General features: G+C 41.3%; 1 protein-coding gene across 4 annotated transcripts in view; it reads right to left on the reverse strand.

Annotated features, from left to right (window-relative positions):
- Window positions 1-21647, reverse strand: part of LOC125299543 (NACHT, LRR and PYD domains-containing protein 1 homolog) — a 48609-nt gene extending 26962 nt beyond the window's left edge. For 2 of the 4 annotated variants that reach the window (XM_048250859.1, XM_048250862.1), the window contains exons 1-12: window positions 21382-21647; window positions 7529-7669; window positions 6883-6918; window positions 5028-6783; window positions 2647-2730; window positions 2311-2487; window positions 2147-2215; window positions 1867-2013; window positions 1612-1767; window positions 671-796; window positions 442-567; window positions 170-328 (exon numbers count right to left, since the gene is read on the reverse strand). In XM_048250859.1, coding sequence (XP_048106816.1) covers window positions 170-328; window positions 442-567; window positions 671-796; window positions 1612-1767; window positions 1867-2013; window positions 2147-2215; window positions 2311-2487; window positions 2647-2730; window positions 5028-6783; window positions 6883-6918; window positions 7529-7649 — 2957 coding nt within the window. In that variant the 5' untranslated portion in view covers window positions 7650-7669; window positions 21382-21647. Of the gene's footprint in view, window positions 1-169; window positions 329-441; window positions 568-670; window positions 797-1611; window positions 1768-1866; window positions 2014-2146; window positions 2216-2310; window positions 2488-2646; window positions 2731-5027; window positions 6784-6882; window positions 6919-7528; window positions 7670-8270; window positions 9631-21381 lie in introns of those variants that run through there. The other 2 variants (XM_048250861.1, XM_048250860.1) reach the window with 2 other exon arrangements.
- Between the last annotated feature and the right edge of the window lie 483 nt (window positions 21648-22130).

The following is a 22130-nucleotide window of genomic DNA, read 5'->3' on the forward strand; positions in this document are numbered from 1 at the left end:
ATAACTGATATACGTAAGCCGCTTTGGATAAAAGTGTCTGCTAAATGAATGTAAATATAAATTGGATAGGGGAACAGTCAGTGAACAGATCTAGTCAATGCAAACCCATGATATCGGTCACACAAATACATTACATACATGTGCAGACGTAGAGAGGGAGAAAGCTTACTGTAGTCTCTGCAGACTGGGACAAGTTTGGAAGATGGATAGACTCCCAGTAACCCAGCTGACAGTCAATGGGCTCAGTGTGAGGTCCACTTGCTCCAGACCAGGCAGAGTGTTCAAGGAGGAAATCAGAGCATCCACATGCTCATCACACCCTGAGCTGCTATGATAACAGAAATCACAGATACATATCAGTGACTGTCTGTAGTAACACTGTACAGTAGCATAGTCTAGTCTCTTGTTAATATGTGCTTTTTATTATTATTTCATTCTCACTTTTTTCTTAAGACACTTAATGTGTGAAACTTCTGAAGAAAATTGTGAAAGTTGATAGCTGAATTTGAGACATATGCCAGGGTGAGTGTTGCATCTAGGGTTCCATCTCTACATTTGACCGAGAACCTGTGCAGACAAAAGACTCCTTTGTAACTCTCATACTACTGAAAAAGCTGTAGTCGACACTGTGAATGTTATAGATATCTTCAGATTCAAGTAAGAGCATCACTTGAGCTTTGGGTCCAACTGTTTGCTGAAATCTTTTTCCACAGAGAGTACAGAGCAGAAACTCTTTAAATCACTGTTTGTCCCATTCGTAAACCAGTCCGACCAATGTGGAGGTTCTTTCTTAATCCTGTTAACAAGAGAACAGAAGTACTGACCAGAAAACTGAGTATGAATTCAAAAATACATTCGTTCATTTTAAAGTTTACTTTTGGTCTTAATGTCTTTATTCAGATGGGACAGTGAAGAGTGACAGAAAGTGGAAGAAATGGGGTGGGATCAAGTGATCGTTGCAGAACCACCTAGGTCCAGCGAGGAGGAGCCGCTATAGGTCAAACCCCACCTCTCTGACCCCCGACTGACGTGAATAAAGAAGGCACTCCACACATGAGCGAATGTGGTATGAAAACTACAGCCACTTGCCCCCCAAAATACACTGAACCCCCAAAATACATCACATTTACAGTACCTCCATATCTTTCTTTATCATACACAAAGCCTACTACAGTTCAAAAGATACAAATACACAGATAAGAGAATAAACAAAAACACAATCCGGTACACATCCCAATGCTCAGTTTACACATGCACTGTCATCATTCCATCAATTTAAAAGTGCACGCAAACTCGTCATGTTTGTGTGTACCATGCTATCATGATTGCCCTTTTCTTGAGTAGTACATAGACCAACAGGTCAAAAATATCTACTGTTTAGCTGTGCTCTGTGTACACACACACACACACACACACACACACTACTAGAATATAACTAGAATATATAATATATTAGAATATAACTTCCCATAATCACATTCAACTGGGATCTGTTCATCCTCGTCAATGCGTACTGCACGTCCGAAATAACACAAACAAAGATACTTACACACATACTACACAAACTAATAGATAGATTGCCTTTTTCACAGACAGGCAGAGAGATCTTACTGCAACTTATTTAGATTGGGGCAGGTGTTGATGGATGAGAGGATGTCCACAGCCAAACCCTCAGTCACACGGTCCACCGTCAACTCCACCTCTCTCAGACCAGGAAGTGACCGCAGGACGGAAAGCAGAGCATTCATATGCTTCTCCCACGCTGGTCTACACACACACACCATACATACAAACACACCACACTGTGTGTGACAGATGCTGACATTGAGTAACTGACTTATAAAGGCTAATAAAAAATACATTTACTTTTCTCTTAACCCTCTTAGTATGTGAAGCTCCTGAACAAAGTCCTTGAAGTCAATAATGGCTGTCTTCGGGGAATGTAAAAATGTGAGAGCAATTCTCGAGATGACAGTTTCTGGAACCATTACCGGATCAATGGTAATATACAGTCTAAAAACAGACATAAAAGACATTACATATTTGACACATGTTGATGCAAATCACAGACATAAATCAATAAATCAAAGATGTAAGAGTATTTAACTGAAATATGTACAAAGAAGGATCAAAGAGAGATGTTCACCTGAGACTGTTGGCATATTTTTGAAAATAGAGAGATGAGCAATGACCCTCCATATTAGGCCAATTAATGCTGCCAGTCACAGAAATAAACAGTCACATGCCTCAGCAGAGTGTACACATGCAAATATGTGAAAAGGGTGAGTGAAAGGGGAGGGGGGTCCTCACCGCAGAAGGTTCCTGTCGAACTTTGAGATCTCTGTGGTTTGGATGAGACGTAGGGACATGGTTATAATATCATGGTTGATCATGTTTACATAGAGTGAAACAGTAGGTAAATATTTAATTTTCTGTAGAGCCTTGAGGATGTGTTCCACACTCTCAGCTGACAGGGTGCTCATTATTCTGAAATGGAAAAAGGAATGTGTATATTTGTATTACAAACACACACACACACAATAGAGAGAGAGAGAGATGCTACTAGAGAAATGTTACATTGAAAATAAAGATGGGGGTTGTGCTATAATATATAAAATGACTATTTTTAGGATCCATTAATATTACCTCAATGCATCCATCCTCTGGTTTCCCCCCAGGGCTGAGATAAGATCATCAACATCGGAATCTGACAGAACCTCTAGATTGAACCTTCATAACCATAAGAACATACAGTAACACTTTACTTGACGGGTGAATTCATAACACATTCATAGCAGCTGTCATAAACTGCACATAAAGCATTAATGACCGTTTCATGAGACATGACTCAACATTCATACCAAACCTTTCATGAATGTGGAAGACAGAACGACGACAACTTGTCAAAATAGAAGTCCAACAATTGCAAAACAACATTGCCGTTTTTGTTCCAAACCTCTTACCTGATCACGTCACATCTGAGTCAATGGGCTACTCCAGTGCCAAAAAGACAGAACATGGTCAAGCAAATAATTTTTGTTTCATAAACATGTATTTGTTTTATGATGTAACCTTTGCAGATGATTTCTCATCTTTTGCTACTGGGAATATCCAACCATTACAGGTTACATAAATACGGGTCAGCTGAGCTGAATGTAGGCTAGTTTACCTCCCAGTGTTAAACTCAGTGATTACGAATACTTCACAACTTGTAAAGTGACATTTGATGTAGACTTCATAAGATATTCATGAAATATTTACAAAGGCTGGAAATATTAAATTAATGGTATCCTTTATGAAATATTGGAGGCAAATTTAAAACAAAGCTGCTTTGTGATTGTTGGACTTTTATTTTGACAAGTTGTCGTCATTCTGTCTTCCACATTCATGAAAGGTTTGGTATGAATGTTTTTCTTTATGTGCAGTTTATGACAGCTGCTATGAATGTGTTATGAATCCACCCGTCAAAAAGCATTAAAAAGAACTTTGATGACAGTAGCTTTCTGCTCCGAAGGTAGTGTGTCTTAGCCTAGAAATCTAGACGCACCCTAGCGGCACCAAATGTAATTTGCAGCCAGGGTAGTCTAGCAACTCTCAGTTGGCTTGTGAGCCTGAAAAATCAAACGTCGATCAGGCCAATTACATTGTGTTTAGAGTCGGTGGGCAGGCTTAACATAATGACGGCAGAGTTACGACGGTTCCGCGTGAATTCCCTGCTACTTGAAAACAAAGAAGATGAATGCTGCTGCTGGCGAACAGCATGATGCAAGTTAAGCTTTTATTAAGTTTGATCAAGTTTGATCAACTTACTAGTCAACTAGCTCCGCTGGTGGGAAAACGCATGGGACTCATGAGTTGTAGTGCTATCCTATTGGGTGCAGAGGGAATTTGAAAGACAACCGTTTATCACGCCCCTCGGATTGAGCACTGCCAATGGTAAGTTCCCAGACCCTACATCTTGATGTGGGTCTGGCTCGTCAGGCTCTATGGTCAGGCTAAGTGTGTCTGATATTTACACCAAACATTTAGGAATAGCCCGGCTTAAAGATATACTAAAAATCAGCTACTTGTTAATACCTAACATCTCATTTTTGACTTCTGAAGCTTTTAAATGTTTACAAGTTTTTAAAATATCCAGTCCTCAATTAGCCTAGAAATCTAGACGCGCCCCTAGCGTCTATTACATTTGCTGCCAGGGCTAGTCTAGCAACTCTCCGTTGGCTTGAGAGCTCCAGAAATCGAAACTTAGGAATCAGGGCATTGAAATCGTGTATAGAGTCGTTTGGTGGGCTTAACATAATGATTGATGACAGAGTTGCAACGGTTTGGCTTGAATTTCCTGCTACTTGAAAGCAAATATCCTATTGCGTCCTATTGCGTGCAGAGGGAATTTGAACAACTGATTATCCCGCCCCTCAGACTGAGCACTGCGAACGGTGAGTGCCCAGACCCTACATTTTAATGTGGCTAGTCCTCAATAACAATCCAATAGTAATTTTGGCATATTCAGTTATTTCTTTCCTTGAGCTGACTTTCTAATGTCCACAATCATGGCTCTGTAATAATGAACAAAGTGGCGCAGATCCACCAATGCACAATTACAGTAATTTCCTGTGTACTAGCTGCATTGTGTATTAACCACAGGACAGTGTTTTATGCAAGTTAAAAAAACAAAACCATATTAATATCCTATCAACTGTGTAATAACTCTATTACACCCCATGTATTAACTTCACAGCTGAAGAAATCTGGCAAAATAAATGTATAAACCTCAGCTAATAGTTGGGAAATTACATTACAGCCAATCAACAACATTGGTAGAGCAGTAAAAAGGTTGGTGTATTTGATTAAGAAAATACATTTTAAGGTTTTTGTTATATCTTTCATTTGAACATTTACTACTTCAGGGCAAAATCCCTAGTAGACAATGAAACACATTGCAACAGATAATCAGACAGGATATTACATCATACAGCATTCATTGTAACCCAACATATCATAATTCACTTTTATTTCATGATACTCACCCAAGCTCATCACATTTATCCAGTGCAGGCTGTAGCATCCTCAGGTTATCCGCGGTTAGGCCATACAGGATCATCTGTCTGATGCTCGGACAGCATTGTAGGCAGTACAGCAGCACCCAGCAATTTATCCTCTTCTGATTTACGTTGAGGCTAATCTCTCCCCAGCTCCCAATGACTTGCATGACAAATTCTTCCTCATGGATCTCATAGAGGCAATGCAGAACAAACAATGGTATATCTGTATGCAGTCTCACCGTTTTAATTAGATTCAACAGCCACTCTTTCACCTGGGCTCGTACAGCCACCCAAGAGTGAGTCTTCACAAGTGAATGCACATTGTTGTTTGACAGCCCAAATAGAAACTGAACAACATGACTCCTATTTTCTTTGAATAGCCTAAAAGAATCCACTCCATTTGGAAACTGAACAACATGATTCCTATTTTCTTTGAATAGTCTGAAAGAATCCACTTCATCTGGAAACTGAAGCAACATCTGAAGTTTTCTACCAGCCTCTTTCTCATCGTCTATCAGAATGTAGTAGAGTGCCGCAAAGAACTCCTGAAAGCTCAGGTGCATGAAACTGTACATGGTTTCTCGGTAGACCTTCTTCTTCATCAGGAATTTGCACAGGAAAGGATTACCCTTGTTGAAATCTGGAAACTCTTCCGACACTGTCCTCTCATTAAACAGGACCTGATGTTCCCGAATTCCTCGTTCTGCCAACTGGCTAAGGCTCCTCAAGAGTGTGCGGTCAAGCTGACTCAAACCTTCACAGTGATATTCCATCAGAGTGTTAATGAAGTGCACAAATATTGAACTCGTTGTCTCAAAATTTCCCTGTTTATCTACTGCCTCTTGGAAATGCTCTCTGAAAACAGTGCACACAATCCAACAGATGACGGGGGTGAAACAGGAAGTGAAGAGTGTCTCATTTGAACGCACGTGCTCGTAAACTTTGTTAGAGAGCTCTGTATTATCAAAGAACCTCTGGAAGTATTCCTTCACTCCGTCCTCAGAGAAACCTAGGATCTCTGTAAAGCGGCGTGGGGTTTTGAGCTGCTCGCTTAGTTTGTCGGAGACAGTGGACCTGGTGGTGACCAGAACAACACTCTGCCTCAAAACAATCCCCTTCAGCAGAGCACTCAGTGTGGCCTCGATTGGAGCAGGCACAGATGGACCACTAGGAAGTACTGAGGTAATTTCATTCAATGAGAACCTCAGCTCATCAAAGCCATCTATAACAAAGAGCACCTTTCCTGGGGAGTCTCGCAGTATCCTTAAAATCACTGGAGTAAATTCCTCATCACACCTCAGCAGATCTACCACACTGTGCTCTCCAGAGAGGAGATTAAGTTCTTTGCAGTTAAGATGAAAGACAAGAATAAAATCTTTGAAGAGTTCAGATGCCCAGTCGTGCATGATTTTTTTGACAGTAAATGATTTGCCATGACCGGAATGACCCTGGAGAATGACCGCTCTCGGCACCGATCCACAGTCTTTGGGCTTGAACAGCTGGTCGAGATGAATGCGGCTGTGTGTCTCACTGGCCCTGGTCTTGAAGACCTGCTGGAGGGTGTCACCTCTGGAACGGAGCTCCTCCTCTCTCTCACTTTGATTCCTGTGTTTTTGAATGATCAGGAGTTCTGTGTACCGGTCTGCTAGAAGCACATCCTGGCCCGGAAGGGCGTTATACTCCTCTACAGTCTCATAGGCGGTGAGGATAGATGTTTTGTATTCAGCGATTAAATGTTGATCTGCAAAAAAGCAAAAAAAAAAGATTTCAAATAAGGCAGTTTAATTACATACTACATTTCATCATTCTGTCAGTATTCTGAAGTCTGTTATTAACTCACCAGAGTCCCGCATTGGTGGTGCTGGTTGGGTACCACCTACATTAAGGGGGTATTAGGGGGCATATTTTAAAGCACTGAAGAGTAATAATATACTGTGATTTAACATGTAGTTAACATTTTAGTACTACATTTTCCTACAAAACATTGCAAACATGGATTCATATGACTGCACCTATACATGGATTACTATGCAACGTCGCGAAAACATGCGTGCACAACTATGGGGCACAAAGCACTATAGAACAGCATAGAGCAGTCCTCTTCATGAAACGATTACAATGAGTTTTGTGCTGAAAACCGCACCATTCGAAATCACGATGGTTAGACAATGGAATGCAGGTCTTTGCCAAAAACAGCAAAAGACAATGTTATATTTATAATGCAAATGAACGAGAAACTCTGAAATAAACTCTAAAATGAGATGTTATTATCATTGAAACAGCAGGGGTATACAAAAAATGTTGATTGTAGCTTACAGCAGCAGACTATTAGGTTAAGTTTATAACACTGCGGTCGGCCACCGAGCGTCTTCTTCCCCAAGGCTGTGCGCGCATCTAGTTTTGTTGGTAAATGGAAAACCTATCTATTACAGGATTGGATAGTATTGAATAGTATAATCATATATTCTTGTCATAGTATTACTGACCTGAGTAGTAGTTTGAAATGCTAACATTCCCATAAACATGTTGTAGCACTGGTGCAGACACTTGGCTTCCTCCATCAGCTGAAATGTTGACATCAACTGCTTCAGGTAATGGGCCCTCCATTGGGCAGCCTATTTAGTAGCCTGGACATAAGATGGGCAGGAAAACAAACAAATCCTAATAGTTAATTAAGGATTAATTAAGGATTGTGCATGCTTGTTGATGATATTGCCTTGGTCTGCCCTTCAACAAAGCCTATGCGATAAGATATCCAAATACAAACATTCAACTAAACTGCTGATGGTGTGAATTTACGGGACATAAATATACAGAGGAATCAAAGAGTTTTGTCTATAATTACTGAGCTAAAATAATTTCTCACAGTCTACCAATTTAACAATGTGAAATGTCTCTGTAGTATTTCTGCATGAATAATAGCACACGGAGACATGGAGCCACGGTAAGTGCAGTTTACTTTGTGCTTCAGTTCTGATACAGAAATGCACAAGGCGAGAGTGGCCAATACCATTACCATATTTACTCTAGTACTGCTTTCATTACCATACACTGTATGAACTACTACACTCCTCCCCCCTAGATTGTAACCTATGACAACAAGACTAAATAACTGTACTGTTATCATTATTCCTGTAAACATAATATGCAGTGCTAAAGTTATACCACATATACAAACTTCATTAACATAGCAGTAAGCACTCTGAACATGAATAATATATTCATAACTCATCTCTACATGAACACTTAGAGATTCAGTCTAGTTGGTGCTGACCGCTGCCTTTCTGGATAGCTGCGCTCTTGCTGCCCTTCCTGAGATGGACCAGCAGCAACATTTTCTCGCTCTGTGCTTTCTGCTGGATCCTCACAGCCTGCTGAGTACTCCAAGAAATCATCATCATCCCTTCTGCTTGGTGAATATGATGCTTTAGATGCACGCAGGTGATCCACATGCACCTTGACTTGACGGTGACCAACTTGTACCTCATAGGTCAGAGGTTCTCTTTGTTGCAGAATCGTGCAAGCTTGTTTGGATGTCTGAAATACCGAACTAACACCCTCTCTCCCAGTTTAAACGTCCGGAGTGGCTTTGCTCGCTTGTCATGGGCCTTTTTCTGCTGTAGCTGATGCTTGAGCACTACTTTCGACATGTCAGGCTTCAATAATGACAGGCGAGTGCGTGGTCTCTTCAGAAACATTTCAGCCGGGGTGCGCTCAGTGACTGTGTGAGGAGTGTTTCTGTATGTAAACAGGAACCGAGCAAGCCGTTGATGGGGTGACAGACTGTGCTTCCAATCGAGTCCAGGCTTTCTTGAATGTCTGCCCAGCTCGCTCAACTGCTCCATTGGATGCAGGATGGTAGGGTGGTGATAGAACATGGTGGACTCCATTATTCTTCAGAAACTGCTCAAACTCTGCTGATGTAAATGGAGGGCCATTGTCTGACACCATCTCTGGCAGGCCATATGATGCAAATAGGTGTCTGAGAAGATGTGCAGTCTTCTCAGCTGTTGTCTGCAGTGTAGGCAGGACTTCTAGCCACTTTGAATAGACATCCACTACAAGCAAGTAGTGCTGCTTATTGATCTCAGCGAAATCAACATGAATTCTTTCCCACGGTGACGTAGCCCATGACCAAGGATGGAGGGGTGCTACTGTAGGCTTGTTCAGTATAATCTCACATGCAAGTGTGTCGATCTGTGATTGGGAAATACGAGGCTGGCTTTTAAGTCCTTAATATCTGCGTGCAGATGTTCCAGTATTGCAAGTTTGTTGTTTATGGATTGTAGTAAACTGACCTCGATGGATGTAGAAGTAGCGCAAGCGGTAGGTGATTCTGGTTCAGTCTCTGTTGAGTAGTCACGGGTGCGTTTCTTGCTGGGTTCAGATGACATAACGTCCAGAATGAAGAGGTTGCCGTTGGAAAAGGTGGAGAATATAATCCGGTTTTTGATGAGAGTTGTAGAGAGGTAGTGGTTGTTTTTAGTAGAAGAAAAATAAAGTTTTGTATTTCTGTTTACAAGCGTCAGTGTTCAGTGCGCTGCCATTTTGGATCTCACCCAAAGTCTCGCGATGTTCAGTCAGATGACATTCTGGGCTCACCTCGCTCGACACACTCGCATTAGAAAACCGTGAACTCAAAGGAAATATTACAAACTTATCCGACCATGTTAATCAACTCACCAGCGAAAATCGGATCATGAAAGAAACAATCCTAGACCTCCAGTGCCGCAGCATGCGCGATAACCTCATTTTTTCCGGAATTCCCCTGCCAACTTCTAAAGATACACCCGACGACCCAGAGAAAGCAGTTAAAGAATTCTTGCAGTCATCTCTCAAACTACCGCCAGAAACAGTTGACAAGATTACCTTCCACCGTGTACACCGTCTCACTTCCAAAGACAATAAAAACCTCCTCAATTATCGCCAAGTTCGAACACTTCAAACACAAAGAACTCATCAAAAGCAAAGGGAAAGAACTGAAAGGCACTTCATTCGGACTAAACGACCAATTCCCACAAGTAATACAGGAAAGAAGAAGAGCCCTCTTGCCCATAATGAAACAACTCAGGCAAGAGGGCAAACGAGCAGCACTGTCAGTCGATAAACTGTATGTCAATGGAACTCTGTATCGCAACCCCAATATCACCACCTGGCTATAGCACATCATACATCATGCCAACATACATCTTGATTATAACATTGTCACCCTCAACTCTCTCTAACCCACTGCCTACTGATGCTTGGATCACCTCTCTCTTCTCTTCTTATGTTTCATTCCTTTTGCTCCCCTACCCACCCATTCTCTTTTGCTCTCTCAATGTTTAATGTTATTCATGGTGTTTTGTCTATACATGTTTGCTTGTGTGTCCTGTCTGTTTTGTTTATTATGTCTATAGGCTAAAGTCAAATTATGATCTGTATGTTTTCAATGCTAAACAGGAAATGTTCATGCTGTCACCACTCCAGAACCAAATTCCTACCTCTTTATGCTCTATATTCTTCTCAGCCCCTACCCTTTACATCTCATTCGCACACCACATTACACACCTATTCCTCCACCCCCTTCCCCTCTCCTATCTAACTGACACCTGCACACACTCTCACACACACAATACCCACCTTATCAAACATTTTCATAACTGTACAATCACAACATGGTAACACTTACATTCCTGACCTGGAACATCCGTGGGATTGGATCTCAGGCAAAGAGGCTGAAAATCTTAAATCATTTGGATAGTTTAAAAGCTGACATATGTCTCCTACAAGAAACTCATCTCTCAGAATTAGACTACACCCAAGATCAAATCAAGACAATTCAATCACATTTTCTCATCTCATTACAATACAAAACAAAGGGGAGTTTGCATTCTGATTAACAAAAGAATCTCATTCATCCATAACGCCACCATCACAGACCCAGAAGGACGTTTTGTCATCATAAACATCTCAATTCACAATACCCCTGTAACAATTGTTAATGTTTATGGCCCTAAGACAGACAACCCAGTTTTCTTTCAGAACCTCTTCACCTCCATCTCAACTCTATCGGGCTGTCCCATCATAATTGCAGGCTGACTTTAATACAGTGTTAGACCCCACATTTGACAGATCTGATCACTCTAAAAGCAAACGAATCTGGCAATCCACAAAAACAATAAAACAGTTCATGAGCGATTCTGGCCTTGGCGATTGTTGGCGGCTTCAGCACCCAGACTCCAAATGCTACTCTTTTTCTCTCCGGTCCACCACTCCTATTCCCGGTATTGATTATTTTCTAACCAGCAACTCTGTAATGAAAAATATCTCTGATTCAACTATTCATCCAATAGGCATTAGCGATCATGCCCCAGTTACAATTAAATGGAACATAACGAACCAACAGCGACCAATTAGCAAATGGCGTTTTAATACATCCCTCTTACAAGACCCAAATTCATCAGTTTTGTTGGGAGAGAGTGGGCATTCTTTCTAGAAATGAACGGCTCCCTGAATCATCTCCTTCCCTTCTGTGGGAAACAGGAAAAGCAGTACTCAGAGGAAGAATCATCTCATATTCAGTATACAAAAAAAAAAGGAAAAAGAACAGGAAGTAGAACTCAACAATAAAATTAAACAGTTAGAAGAAACCAATGCAAGCAACCCAACTGAAGAAACACAGGCAAAACTTAGGAAACATAAATTCAAACTCAATGAAATACTCAATAAACACACTCAATTTATGATTCACCGTCTAAGGCAGGAAAACTTCCACCATAGCAATAAATCAGGTAAATACTTAGCAAATCAAATCCAACGTAACAAAGAAAAATCAACAATCCGGTCATAAAGAACTCAGCAGGGAAGCTAACCAGCTCACCTGAAGAAATAAATCATGTTTTTACCAGTTTTACAATAAACTATATTCTTCAGAAATAAACCCCAACCAGGAATTCATAGACTCTTTCCTAAACAGCATCAATTACCACAACTCAATGAGACCGAAATAAAAAACCTAGAATCACCTATAACTCAACAAGAACTGTTTGATGCTCTGAAACAGATGCCCGATAATAAAGCACCAGGTCCGATGGCTTTCCTGCTGAGTTCTACAAACAATTTTGGACCATCTTAGCTCCACTTTTCATCAGAATGATTAATGAATCAAAACAGAAAGGACGTCTTCCAACTAGTTCCACCACAGCCTCAATTTCACTGCTCCTCAAGCCCAATAAGGACCCAACATTGCCATCCAGCTACCGACCAATTTCTCTCCTCAATGTGGACAATAAGATAATCGCAAAAATGCTAGCACACAGATTAGCAGAGGTCACCCCATCCATTATCCACCCAGACCAAACAGGCTTCATTAAAGGTAGAATTTCATCCACCAACACCCGCAGACTGTTAAATATAATGTATCACTCTACAAATTTTCAAGATAATACCATCATAGCAACTCTGGGCGAGAAAAAGCTTTTGATAGGGTGAACTGGAATTTCCTGTTTTTTCCACATTAGGGAGGTTTGGCTTCGGGAGTCGCTCATTAACTGGATTAAACTTCTATATACCTCTCCTTCAGCCACAGTAATCACCAATGGACTAACATCACAAAGTTTCACTCTTCACGGGGAACTAGACAGGGGTGCCCACTCTCCCCCTCACTATTTACAATCTTCATTGAACCCCTAGCAGCTGCCATCCGTCAGAACCCCCTCATCAAAGGTGTCCAGACTCCATATATGCATCACAAAATCAGCCTTTATGCTGACGACATTCTTCTTTTCTTCAAGACCCCACAACATCAGTAGAAGAAACCATCAAACTCATTGACACATTCTCTAAAATTTCTGAATACTCAATCAATTGGAATAAATCTGCAGTTCTCCCATTACATCCCAACAGCTGGGATGTGACAGCCAACTCTTCACCTATCCCACTCTGCACTAACTATATCACTTACTTAGGGATAAAAGTCTCCCCCAGGCTGTCAGACTTATTTAGCCTAAATTATTCCCCTCTACTCACTTCAATAGATGATGACCTTCAACGCTGGAAGAACCTCCCATTATCCATCATGGGCAGAATCTCAGTAATCAAAATGACAATACTGCCCAAAAATAAACTATCTATTCTCTATGATTCCAACCCAGCCCACCACCCTCTGGTTTAAGTCTCTCGATTCATTAATCACTAAATTCTACTGGAAAGATAAGACCCCAAGGATCAAACTCGCCACTCTCCAAAAACCAAAAGCAATGGGAGGACTAGAGGCCCCACACTTCCAGCACTATGCCCTGGCCAACCAGCTCCACTTCATCCACAAATGGCTACACCCCACCCCCTCAGACAACACCTGGTTAGACCTAGAACAAACAATCTGTAAAGAAATTAAAATCTCAGATCTCCCTTTCTGCAGTCAGTCGGTCAAAAACATCCATCCTTCAAAGCCCCAACAATTTCAGCTACTCTGACAGCCTGGTGGAGATTCTACCACATCACTGATTCACCTATAGCACCATCAATTCGCACTCGATTTGGAATAACCCAGATTTCACCGTCAATAAAAAAACACTTAACTTTCACACATGGATGGGAAAGGGCATCACTCACCTTCAACACATTCTTCAAGACAATAATCTGGCCTCATTTTCCTGTTTGGTCCAGAAGCACGGCATCGAGAGTAAACACTTCTTACAATACCTGCAAATTAAATCATCTATCCTAGGAAAAATTAACATCCAGACAGCTAACCTTGACATTCCCCACCAATCTCAGAGCTGCTTAATATTCCCTCTCCCAAAAAAAAAATACTCTCCCAAATTTACAAAATTATATCTTGTTCAGAAAAAACAATTGGCCTGCCATATCACAAATGGGAATCAGACTTATCAATTACTCCCCGTGCCGACTTCTGGACCAAAATGTGCAAAAACATCTACCTCATGACAAAGAATAGTAATCTACAACTAATACAATACAAGGTTCTTCACAGATTCCACTACACTGCACATAAATTGGCAAAATGGGGTTTGGCTCGATCTTTGCACTCACTGCACACAAAATAACCCAGATACATACATTCATGCGGTTTGGCATTGCACTCCAATCAACCACTTCTGGGTGAGTGTCACAAAATCTCTCTTTCCATCTTTGGCTGTCACATCCCAGCATCCCTTCCTTATGCATACTTGGTGATACATCCACAGTCAATTTAAGCAACTCCGCAATAAAACACTACTGGTAGCGCTTGACTATCGCCAAGAAAACAATCCTCATGAACTGGAAATCTAGGAAAAAAAGCTCACATCACTCATTGGAAAAACTTGTTAACAGACTATATATCATTAGAAAACCTATCAACTACAAACTTAATCAATACTCAGGATACAACCTCTCCTTGGTACCCCTTTATCACCTACTTACAGTCCTGACCCTCTTTGCCTGAGTTCCATCTCCACACGATCATAACACACTTCATCAACAGATACACATATCATCGAACACTAGGCAGGGAGGGTAGCTGAACTATTATTGTTATTATTATTATTATTATTATTATTAGTAGTAATATAAATAGCATCCCCTTCTTTTCCCTCCCCTTTTATTTACATTCTCTGATAACTTTACTAATTTCACTCTTTCTCTCTGCCTCTCCCATCGTTATTCTGCCGGGGCCCCATTGGATGGCTTGGGAGACTCGGTCCTGGCGGGTCGCTGTGTGGTTTTGGCATTGGTTGGGTCCTGTGGGTTATCTATTGGCCCTGGGCCCCCGGTGTGCACCCTCCTCATACGCTCATGCACACACCTTGTCCTGGAAGCACACAGCACGCTTTACTCTCTTTTAATCGCACTACATGTTAGGTGACATACATAAACAAAAACTACAAAACAGGCTAGGGTAAGAGTGGAGTGCAGGTAGATGCCTCATCAGGTGTCTATCTGCATGCCTCACTTATTTTAATGCACACATTGTTGAGGCATACATCTTACACAGGGTAAGTGTGGTGTGCATGGGGAAATCCTGACAGATATTCACCATGCATGCCCACTTCTTTTAATGCTACATTCTAGATAGACCCCTCAACCTAGCCATTCACATACTGTACATATTTAGGTCAAGAGTGGCGGTTGGGTGAAGGTCTGGGGGGCAGGTGTGGTTGGTCGTGGTAGTGGGGGATGTGTGCATATGCTGGGGGCCTGGGGCGATGGGTGGCACGCAGGTCCTCCCCTCTGTCAGCTCGTCGCAGTATAACTGCAGGGGCTGGGTGGAACTGTGGCCATTAATGGGTGCCCAGGTTGGCAATCAGTCAGGCAATCAACCAGGCAATCAGTTATTCCTATTATTATACTTATCATTAATAGAATAATTACAACTCCTCTCCTGAAACCCTCCCTCTCTATGTTCCAGCTTCTCTCCTCCTGGCCCAACAGCAAACCAGCCTTATACATATGCGCCCACACACACACACACACACACACACACATACATCCTCACATACTCACTACCCCTCACCCCCATCCCCACCCCCATCCCAACACCACCTCATTCACACTCTTAGAGCTACCATCCGCACTCCCCATCCCCCTTCTTTTCATTCCGGTCATCAATTTCATCCCTGATAATCATATCTGTAATCATCCTGGACGAAATCATCCTTAGCCTTTCTGTTATTAATGTTATGTTGTGTTATGTTTGTAAGCCAAGTCAATGTGATGTCTTGTTAAGTTACAGTATGTGTTTATGTAATGTACGCCTGTTTGTCGTATGTAGTATTCATGTGCATGTCGTAGTGTTGCATTTTCTGTAATGTCAATGATGTTTGCAAATAAAAAAAAAAGTTCCTTCGGGCTAACTCTTTCATTTCTGCTGCAGCAGGTCGTGCGCAACAGAGTAGACGGACATAAGATACAGTCTGCAGCTTTAGTTGCAGCTTTATTCAGTTACCCGCAGTTAAACTAAACTAAACCTAAGTTTCCCTCACAAACTCTGATTTGGTTGCTATACTGTAGCTTATTCCAAGCAAAAAAAAAAAAATTATCTCACATGCAGCACACTGACCAACAAAGTTCTCTATCTCTTGATCTAGTCCCGGCCACCACAGGAAACTTCGGGCTAATGCCTTCATTCGTGTTATTCCAGGATGTCATCATGTACATCCGACAACAGTCTTTGTCTGAACTTTGGTGGTATAATGACCCTTGACCCTTGACCCCCAGATAATATATCCCTGGTCTGTAGACAACTGGTCCTTTTTCAGATAGAATGGTTTAAGGTCTGGATTTGCCACAAACTTTGGCCATCCTGACAATGTCAGATCAAGAACTTTGGAAAGGATTGGGTCATGTCTTGTCTCTTCTGCAATGTCTTTTGCTGAAACAGGCAGCTCATCAACATGTGAGACACAGAGTACTCCACCATCTTCTGAAACGTCATCAGTGTCGTGCTTACATGGGAGACGTGACAATGCATCTGCATTGTCGTGGTCACTGGATCGTCTGTACTGAATGTGATAATCATACGCCAACAGGATTAAGGCCCAGCGTTGCATGCGGAGCGCAGCGAGAGTTGGAACTGCAGATTTGAACAATTTGAACAAAATTTCTACCATATAGGTATTTATGGAACTTCTTCACACAGAAAATTATGCTCAATGCTTCTTTCTCAATTTGAGCGTAATTCTTCTCACTTGGTGAGAGAGTTCTTGATGCAAAACCAATTGGTTGCTCTTCACCAGATGTAAGAACATGAGATATTACTGCTCCGACACCATATGGACTTGCATCACAAGCAAGCCTGAGAGGCTTCTCTGGATCATAGTGTGCAAGGCATTTGCTATTTAGGAGACTCTGTTTACAGCCCTTGAATGCATCTTCACATTGTGATGACCACTTCCATGGTGTTTCAGTTTGTAGCAGCTGCTGAAGTGGGTGCAGCAATGTGGAGAGATTTGCCAAACATTTCCCATAGTAATTAAGCATCCCCAAAAATGATCTTAACTCTGTAACATTTTGTGGAGCTGGTGCGTTTACTATGGCCTCGACCTTGCTTGTGGTTAGGTGCAGTCCCTGTGCATCTATTCTGTACCCTATGTACTCCACTGAGTCTTGCAGGAATGCACACTTGGAAAGCTTGATTCTCACACCATACTTTTCCAGTCTTGCCATCACGTGATCTAAGATTGCTAGGTGTTCTTCCTCTGTGCTGACACCAGAATGTCATCCATAAAGCACACAACCTTCTCCATTCCATGCAGTATTTGGTCCATTGTGTGTTGAAACACTGCTGGAGCTGTGGAAACTCCATAGGCAAGGCGATGGTATCTGAAGAGGCCTTTGTGTGTGTTTACTGTAAGATACTGCTCTGACTCTGGATCTAATTGCAGTTGTTGATAAGCGAAGGACTACTCACTCACGCATTGCCTATACATGCGTGAGTGAGACGCATGTTTATTTTTGTTTTAAGTGCGTGCAGGGTGTGAGAGGGGAATCGATGTGCTTTGATTACAGCTTGGTAGTTGTAGTCTGTGAAATTAAAAAGCACGTGTGTGTGAAGTATCCAAACAATGACACCTTCATTTCATTATGGCTGCTTTAGCAACACACCTTAAGCTACTGTGTAGTGGGTCCCATTTAGAAGTGGCTACTTCATTCGCGCTTTCCTTGACATGGAGCTGCGTGAATTTTCTTACAACTTTTCACCACGATATGGCAATTTAAGTCCGCTTGATACTGTAAGGCGTAAGCCATTAGTTTCCAAAGGAGATTTTATTTGTGTTGCCAGCATAGCCTATTGACAACTTATGTTGTAAATAGGCCTACCTTATAAGCCTACCTGTAGCTTAGGGAAGTTAACAGCTTTCTATTAGGATCTAGTTTGTTAGTTACAGTTTTGTCATAACTCCCTAATGCATTTTTGCATTTCGAATAGCCAGAGCGTGGACATCTCAATCGGAAAATTAAACAATATCGGGTGCCTATGGACTAGGCTGGGTGAACCCAGCCTGATCTGCCCGCTATTTATTTTTTGATTTCTTAAAAGATTGAGCTTGGTCTGGTGAAAGCCAGACTAGCCATGGACCTCAGTTACACAATGCAAGGGAACATGAGTCAGCCTATATTTGCACGAACAATAATGGACAACAGCTCTTCAACTTTGGGCCGTTAAAATGTGTATGAACAGTCTAGCGACGCATTTCATCAAGGCCCATTTGGACATGTCAGTTATTTGCACCACTGGTTAGATGTAAAACAGCATTTCGTTTCAGACTACTGTTACTTAATTTGTGCATTAACAATAACGTTTCAGACTACTGTTACTTAATTTGTGCATTGACAATAAAGTATTACATGAACTAAAAATGACTAAAATCTTATGTAGAAGAAGAAACATTCACAAAAAATCCATCCATCCAAAAATGACCTTTGTTTTTGATAGCTGTTGAAAATGGCATGGAACTGACAGAGATGTTTTTGTTTATAAATAAATAAATACATAAATAAATAACATTATGCTGATACCTTTTGCTTTTCCCAAATACAATGTAGGTGTAAGTGACCTTTCATCAATCCAGTTGCAATGGATGAACTGTGATGAACTGCCCTACTTGTGATTGTTTAGAGATTTTAAAGGTTTTATAACAATGCTACATCTTCTTTGGCTATTCTACAATCTATTAACCTTTTTAGCACCAGTAGGCTACTTTCTGTGCAGCCGCACACACACACTCAGGCATGCCAAACAAGCATACGCAAAAGTTTCAAGAGTGGGGGATGGAGTAAAATATGGAGACAAATTGAAGTGTGATTTATTTTCGCGGAACGGATGTACAGGACTGAGCGGCGGTCATATTTTGTACCGCTATGCGGTACATCTAGTTTGTCCTGCTATAAATAGAATCAATCCCAGGCATAATTTGAGGATTTATGGTAGCCTAGTGCTCAACTCCTCCTGCTCAACATGACATTAGCTGTTTTGTTTCTTGATAACAAACTCAACTAGTCTACTTATCAACTCGTTTTCACTAGCCTAAATATAAAATACAAGTCTATCAATGTTTTTGTTCTAAGACATTTATTTCAAACATAATTTCAAGACACAAATTGGATACTTCAGTTACCTTGGTGCATAAATCCCAGAGAGTAGGCTACCACACCCCAGAGTGATGGGCCTAGCGTTCTTATGCGGTCAGTGTGGGGTATATACAAGCTGAGAATTTAGCGGTGTCACGTCTGCCTGTCACTGTTTGAAGCTTGGGATAATGTGATACAGTTACTACAGTAACAGTATTTTATTTTACTTCTTATGTATTTATTTTTTCAGTTTTATAAATGCTTTGTTTAAATGCTGTTGGAACAAATAGTTGATTATAAAGGCAACTTTCTGTTGCAATTTTCTGTGTGTTCTGGACTGGTAACTTGTTAAGCCAACACTTGTTAAGTTCTAACATTGCATAAATATTAACTGCAAACACACAGTGGAGAGTTGATTTGGTTTATACCAGACAATTTAAGTAGGCCTAACTAGGCTATTTGATCATGTAGTCTATGTTTGGATCATAGGCATGATGATTCATTCATGGCTTCATAAAATATCAACATCCGATGTTGGTTTTTTCAACCATTCAAGGGCACTTCAGCCGCGGCTGAAGTGCCCTTGAGGGCACTGGTCGGGGCTCGAACCAGGACAGGACTGGGCCATATGTGACCTACAGCTAAGAATTATCAAAGCACGCAGGAAACGAGTTGAGACTGATACAAATATTTATTATCCAAATTGTCAAATGTCACCAGCAGTCTCTAGAACAAGACTAATAAAAACATTCAAAATGTATTAATTCAATATCCTAAAAGTTCTGTATACATATAAGTCTTTAAAAAACAATGATGACAGTTTGGTAGGGCACTCAACATAGGCTTCAAGTTTACAAAGAGCCTCCACAAAGATCAACCCGGACGGGGTCTCCTCACAATAAATAGTGGCACACAGGACACAAAAGAAAACAAAAGAAAGGGAAATGTATGATTTACAGCACAGCAAAATGGCCTGAGCCAAGGTAAGGTGCACTACAAGCTGAGCAAACAAGGTGACCACAGCAAACACTTAGGAGTGAGGAGCCCTGCTTAAGATTATTACCTTCTGGGGATTAATGTAGAACTTAAAGCTTAGGTCTGAGGGTACCACAGATACTGTAAGAGTCTGATAAATGTTCACAGTGTAAGTGTACTAAGTACAGAGTTTTAGCAAATCTAATTCAACCTATACAACGAGTCATAGAACCCTATGGCTCAGGAGTACCAGTTTCCAGTATGGATGCGCTAAGTCAATGGGTAAACCCGTTAGTAAATCTATGAACTAATACCGCCGGGAGCATATAGACCCTATGCCCCGGAGTAACAGTCTCCCGTATGGAAATACCGTGTATATACACGAAGCAGCAGTCAGTGATTCTATGAACTAATACAGCCGGAAGCCTAGACACTATGCCCCGGAGTAACAGTCTCCCATATGGAAATACCGTGTGAATGCACTAAGCAGCCGTCAGTAACTCTATGAACTAATACAGCCGGAAGCATAGACACTATGCCCCAGAGTAACGGCCTCCCGTATACTTACGGTAGTATGGTACTTATCTATGATTTCAAGGTTTAGTTTCAACATTGGCCCGTTGCAAGGGATTGCGCTGTAGCCTAACATAGGCCTTCAAACACCAGTATGGACAAAATCAGTGTGGTTTTCTTTTGTGTCCTGTGTGCCACTATTTATTGTAAGGAGACCCCGTCCTGGTCGGGGCTCGAACCGGCAACCCTCCGATTACAAGTCCAGAGTGCTAACCAGTGGGCCACGGTTTCTACCATTGGCCCAAATAGTGTGAAATAAATCTAAAAAAAATAAAATAAAAGTAGAATTGCACATAGCAAGAAGCTGGTGTCATCTCACAGTTTTCACCATTTGTATCAAAAAATATTTTGAAAACAATCAATGGTATTATCTTAATATTCTGGCAAGTTTAAAATATGATAGTCGAAAGTGGGCCAGAGGTGGCGATCCGATATCTGGAAATCTGATCTCACTGTGGGTTTGTGTTCACAATTTGGACCCAAGACACTCAGAAACACGTCTGCTTTCTTCCCAGCATCAATCTCATTTGCTGACAATCAAAAAAGTTTGACATCAAAATCTTCTTTTTTACTCTCAAATTCTGGGACTCTTACTATCAATGCCATTTCTTGAAGTGTTTTATTTATGTAAGTTCCACTCTTTCAGCACAATTCTTTCCCTGGCTCTTCCTGTTTATCTCAGTTTTTCTTGCTTTGTCTTACAAGACGATTTTTTTTTCACGGTATATTCACTCACCACAGGAGGGCGTTCTTGCGCTTTCAGGGATCTCTCCCTTTCCTAGCTCTGATGGCAAGCTTAGCCGTTTCAGCAGCTAGCAGTTTCGGTTTCTTTTAAACCAGAAAAACAGGCGGAATGTTGCCTTTTCAAGGACTTTCACTCGTCAGATATCTTCACTGATGTAGATTCTTTAACTTTGTTACCTCGTCGCCACTGTAGTATTTGTGCATGAATAATAGCACACGGAGACACGTGGTAAGTGTAGTCTACTTCATGCTCTGATACAGAAATGCCCAAGGCGAGTGACCACAGAGAATGTCTAATAAACGGGCCATTACCGTATTTCCTCTAGTACTGCTTTCATTAACGTACACTGTATGAACTACTACAGACTCCTTGCCCACTTATTTATTGGTACTGCATACGTCACTAGTTGAACTAGAGTTCAAGAGTAATTGGAGTTTATTAGGGTCCCCAGAATTGTTTTAATTTCTATTTGCTAGCCAGGCTAATTTGATGTGCAATTTCACACTTAACTATCTACATATTTGTAAGGACATGATCTTTGCAGGCAGTCATGATTATTCACCTATAGGCTACCCTTATTAGAAACACTAGGCCTACGTACCCATCAACAGAAGGAATTGCAGTCTTAAATTGTAGTTATGGCTCATGCAAATCCCTCTCTAGTAACTTCAGTATGACCCAAATCCACTGGATACCCTGAATCTGAAGTTCTTAGAGCTGTGAGTCCAAGTTAGAGCATG

Source organism: Alosa alosa, chromosome 8 (genome assembly GCF_017589495.1).
Source record: "Alosa alosa isolate M-15738 ecotype Scorff River chromosome 8, AALO_Geno_1.1, whole genome shotgun sequence".
Classification (NCBI taxonomy): domain Eukaryota; kingdom Metazoa; phylum Chordata; class Actinopteri; order Clupeiformes; family Clupeidae; genus Alosa; species Alosa alosa.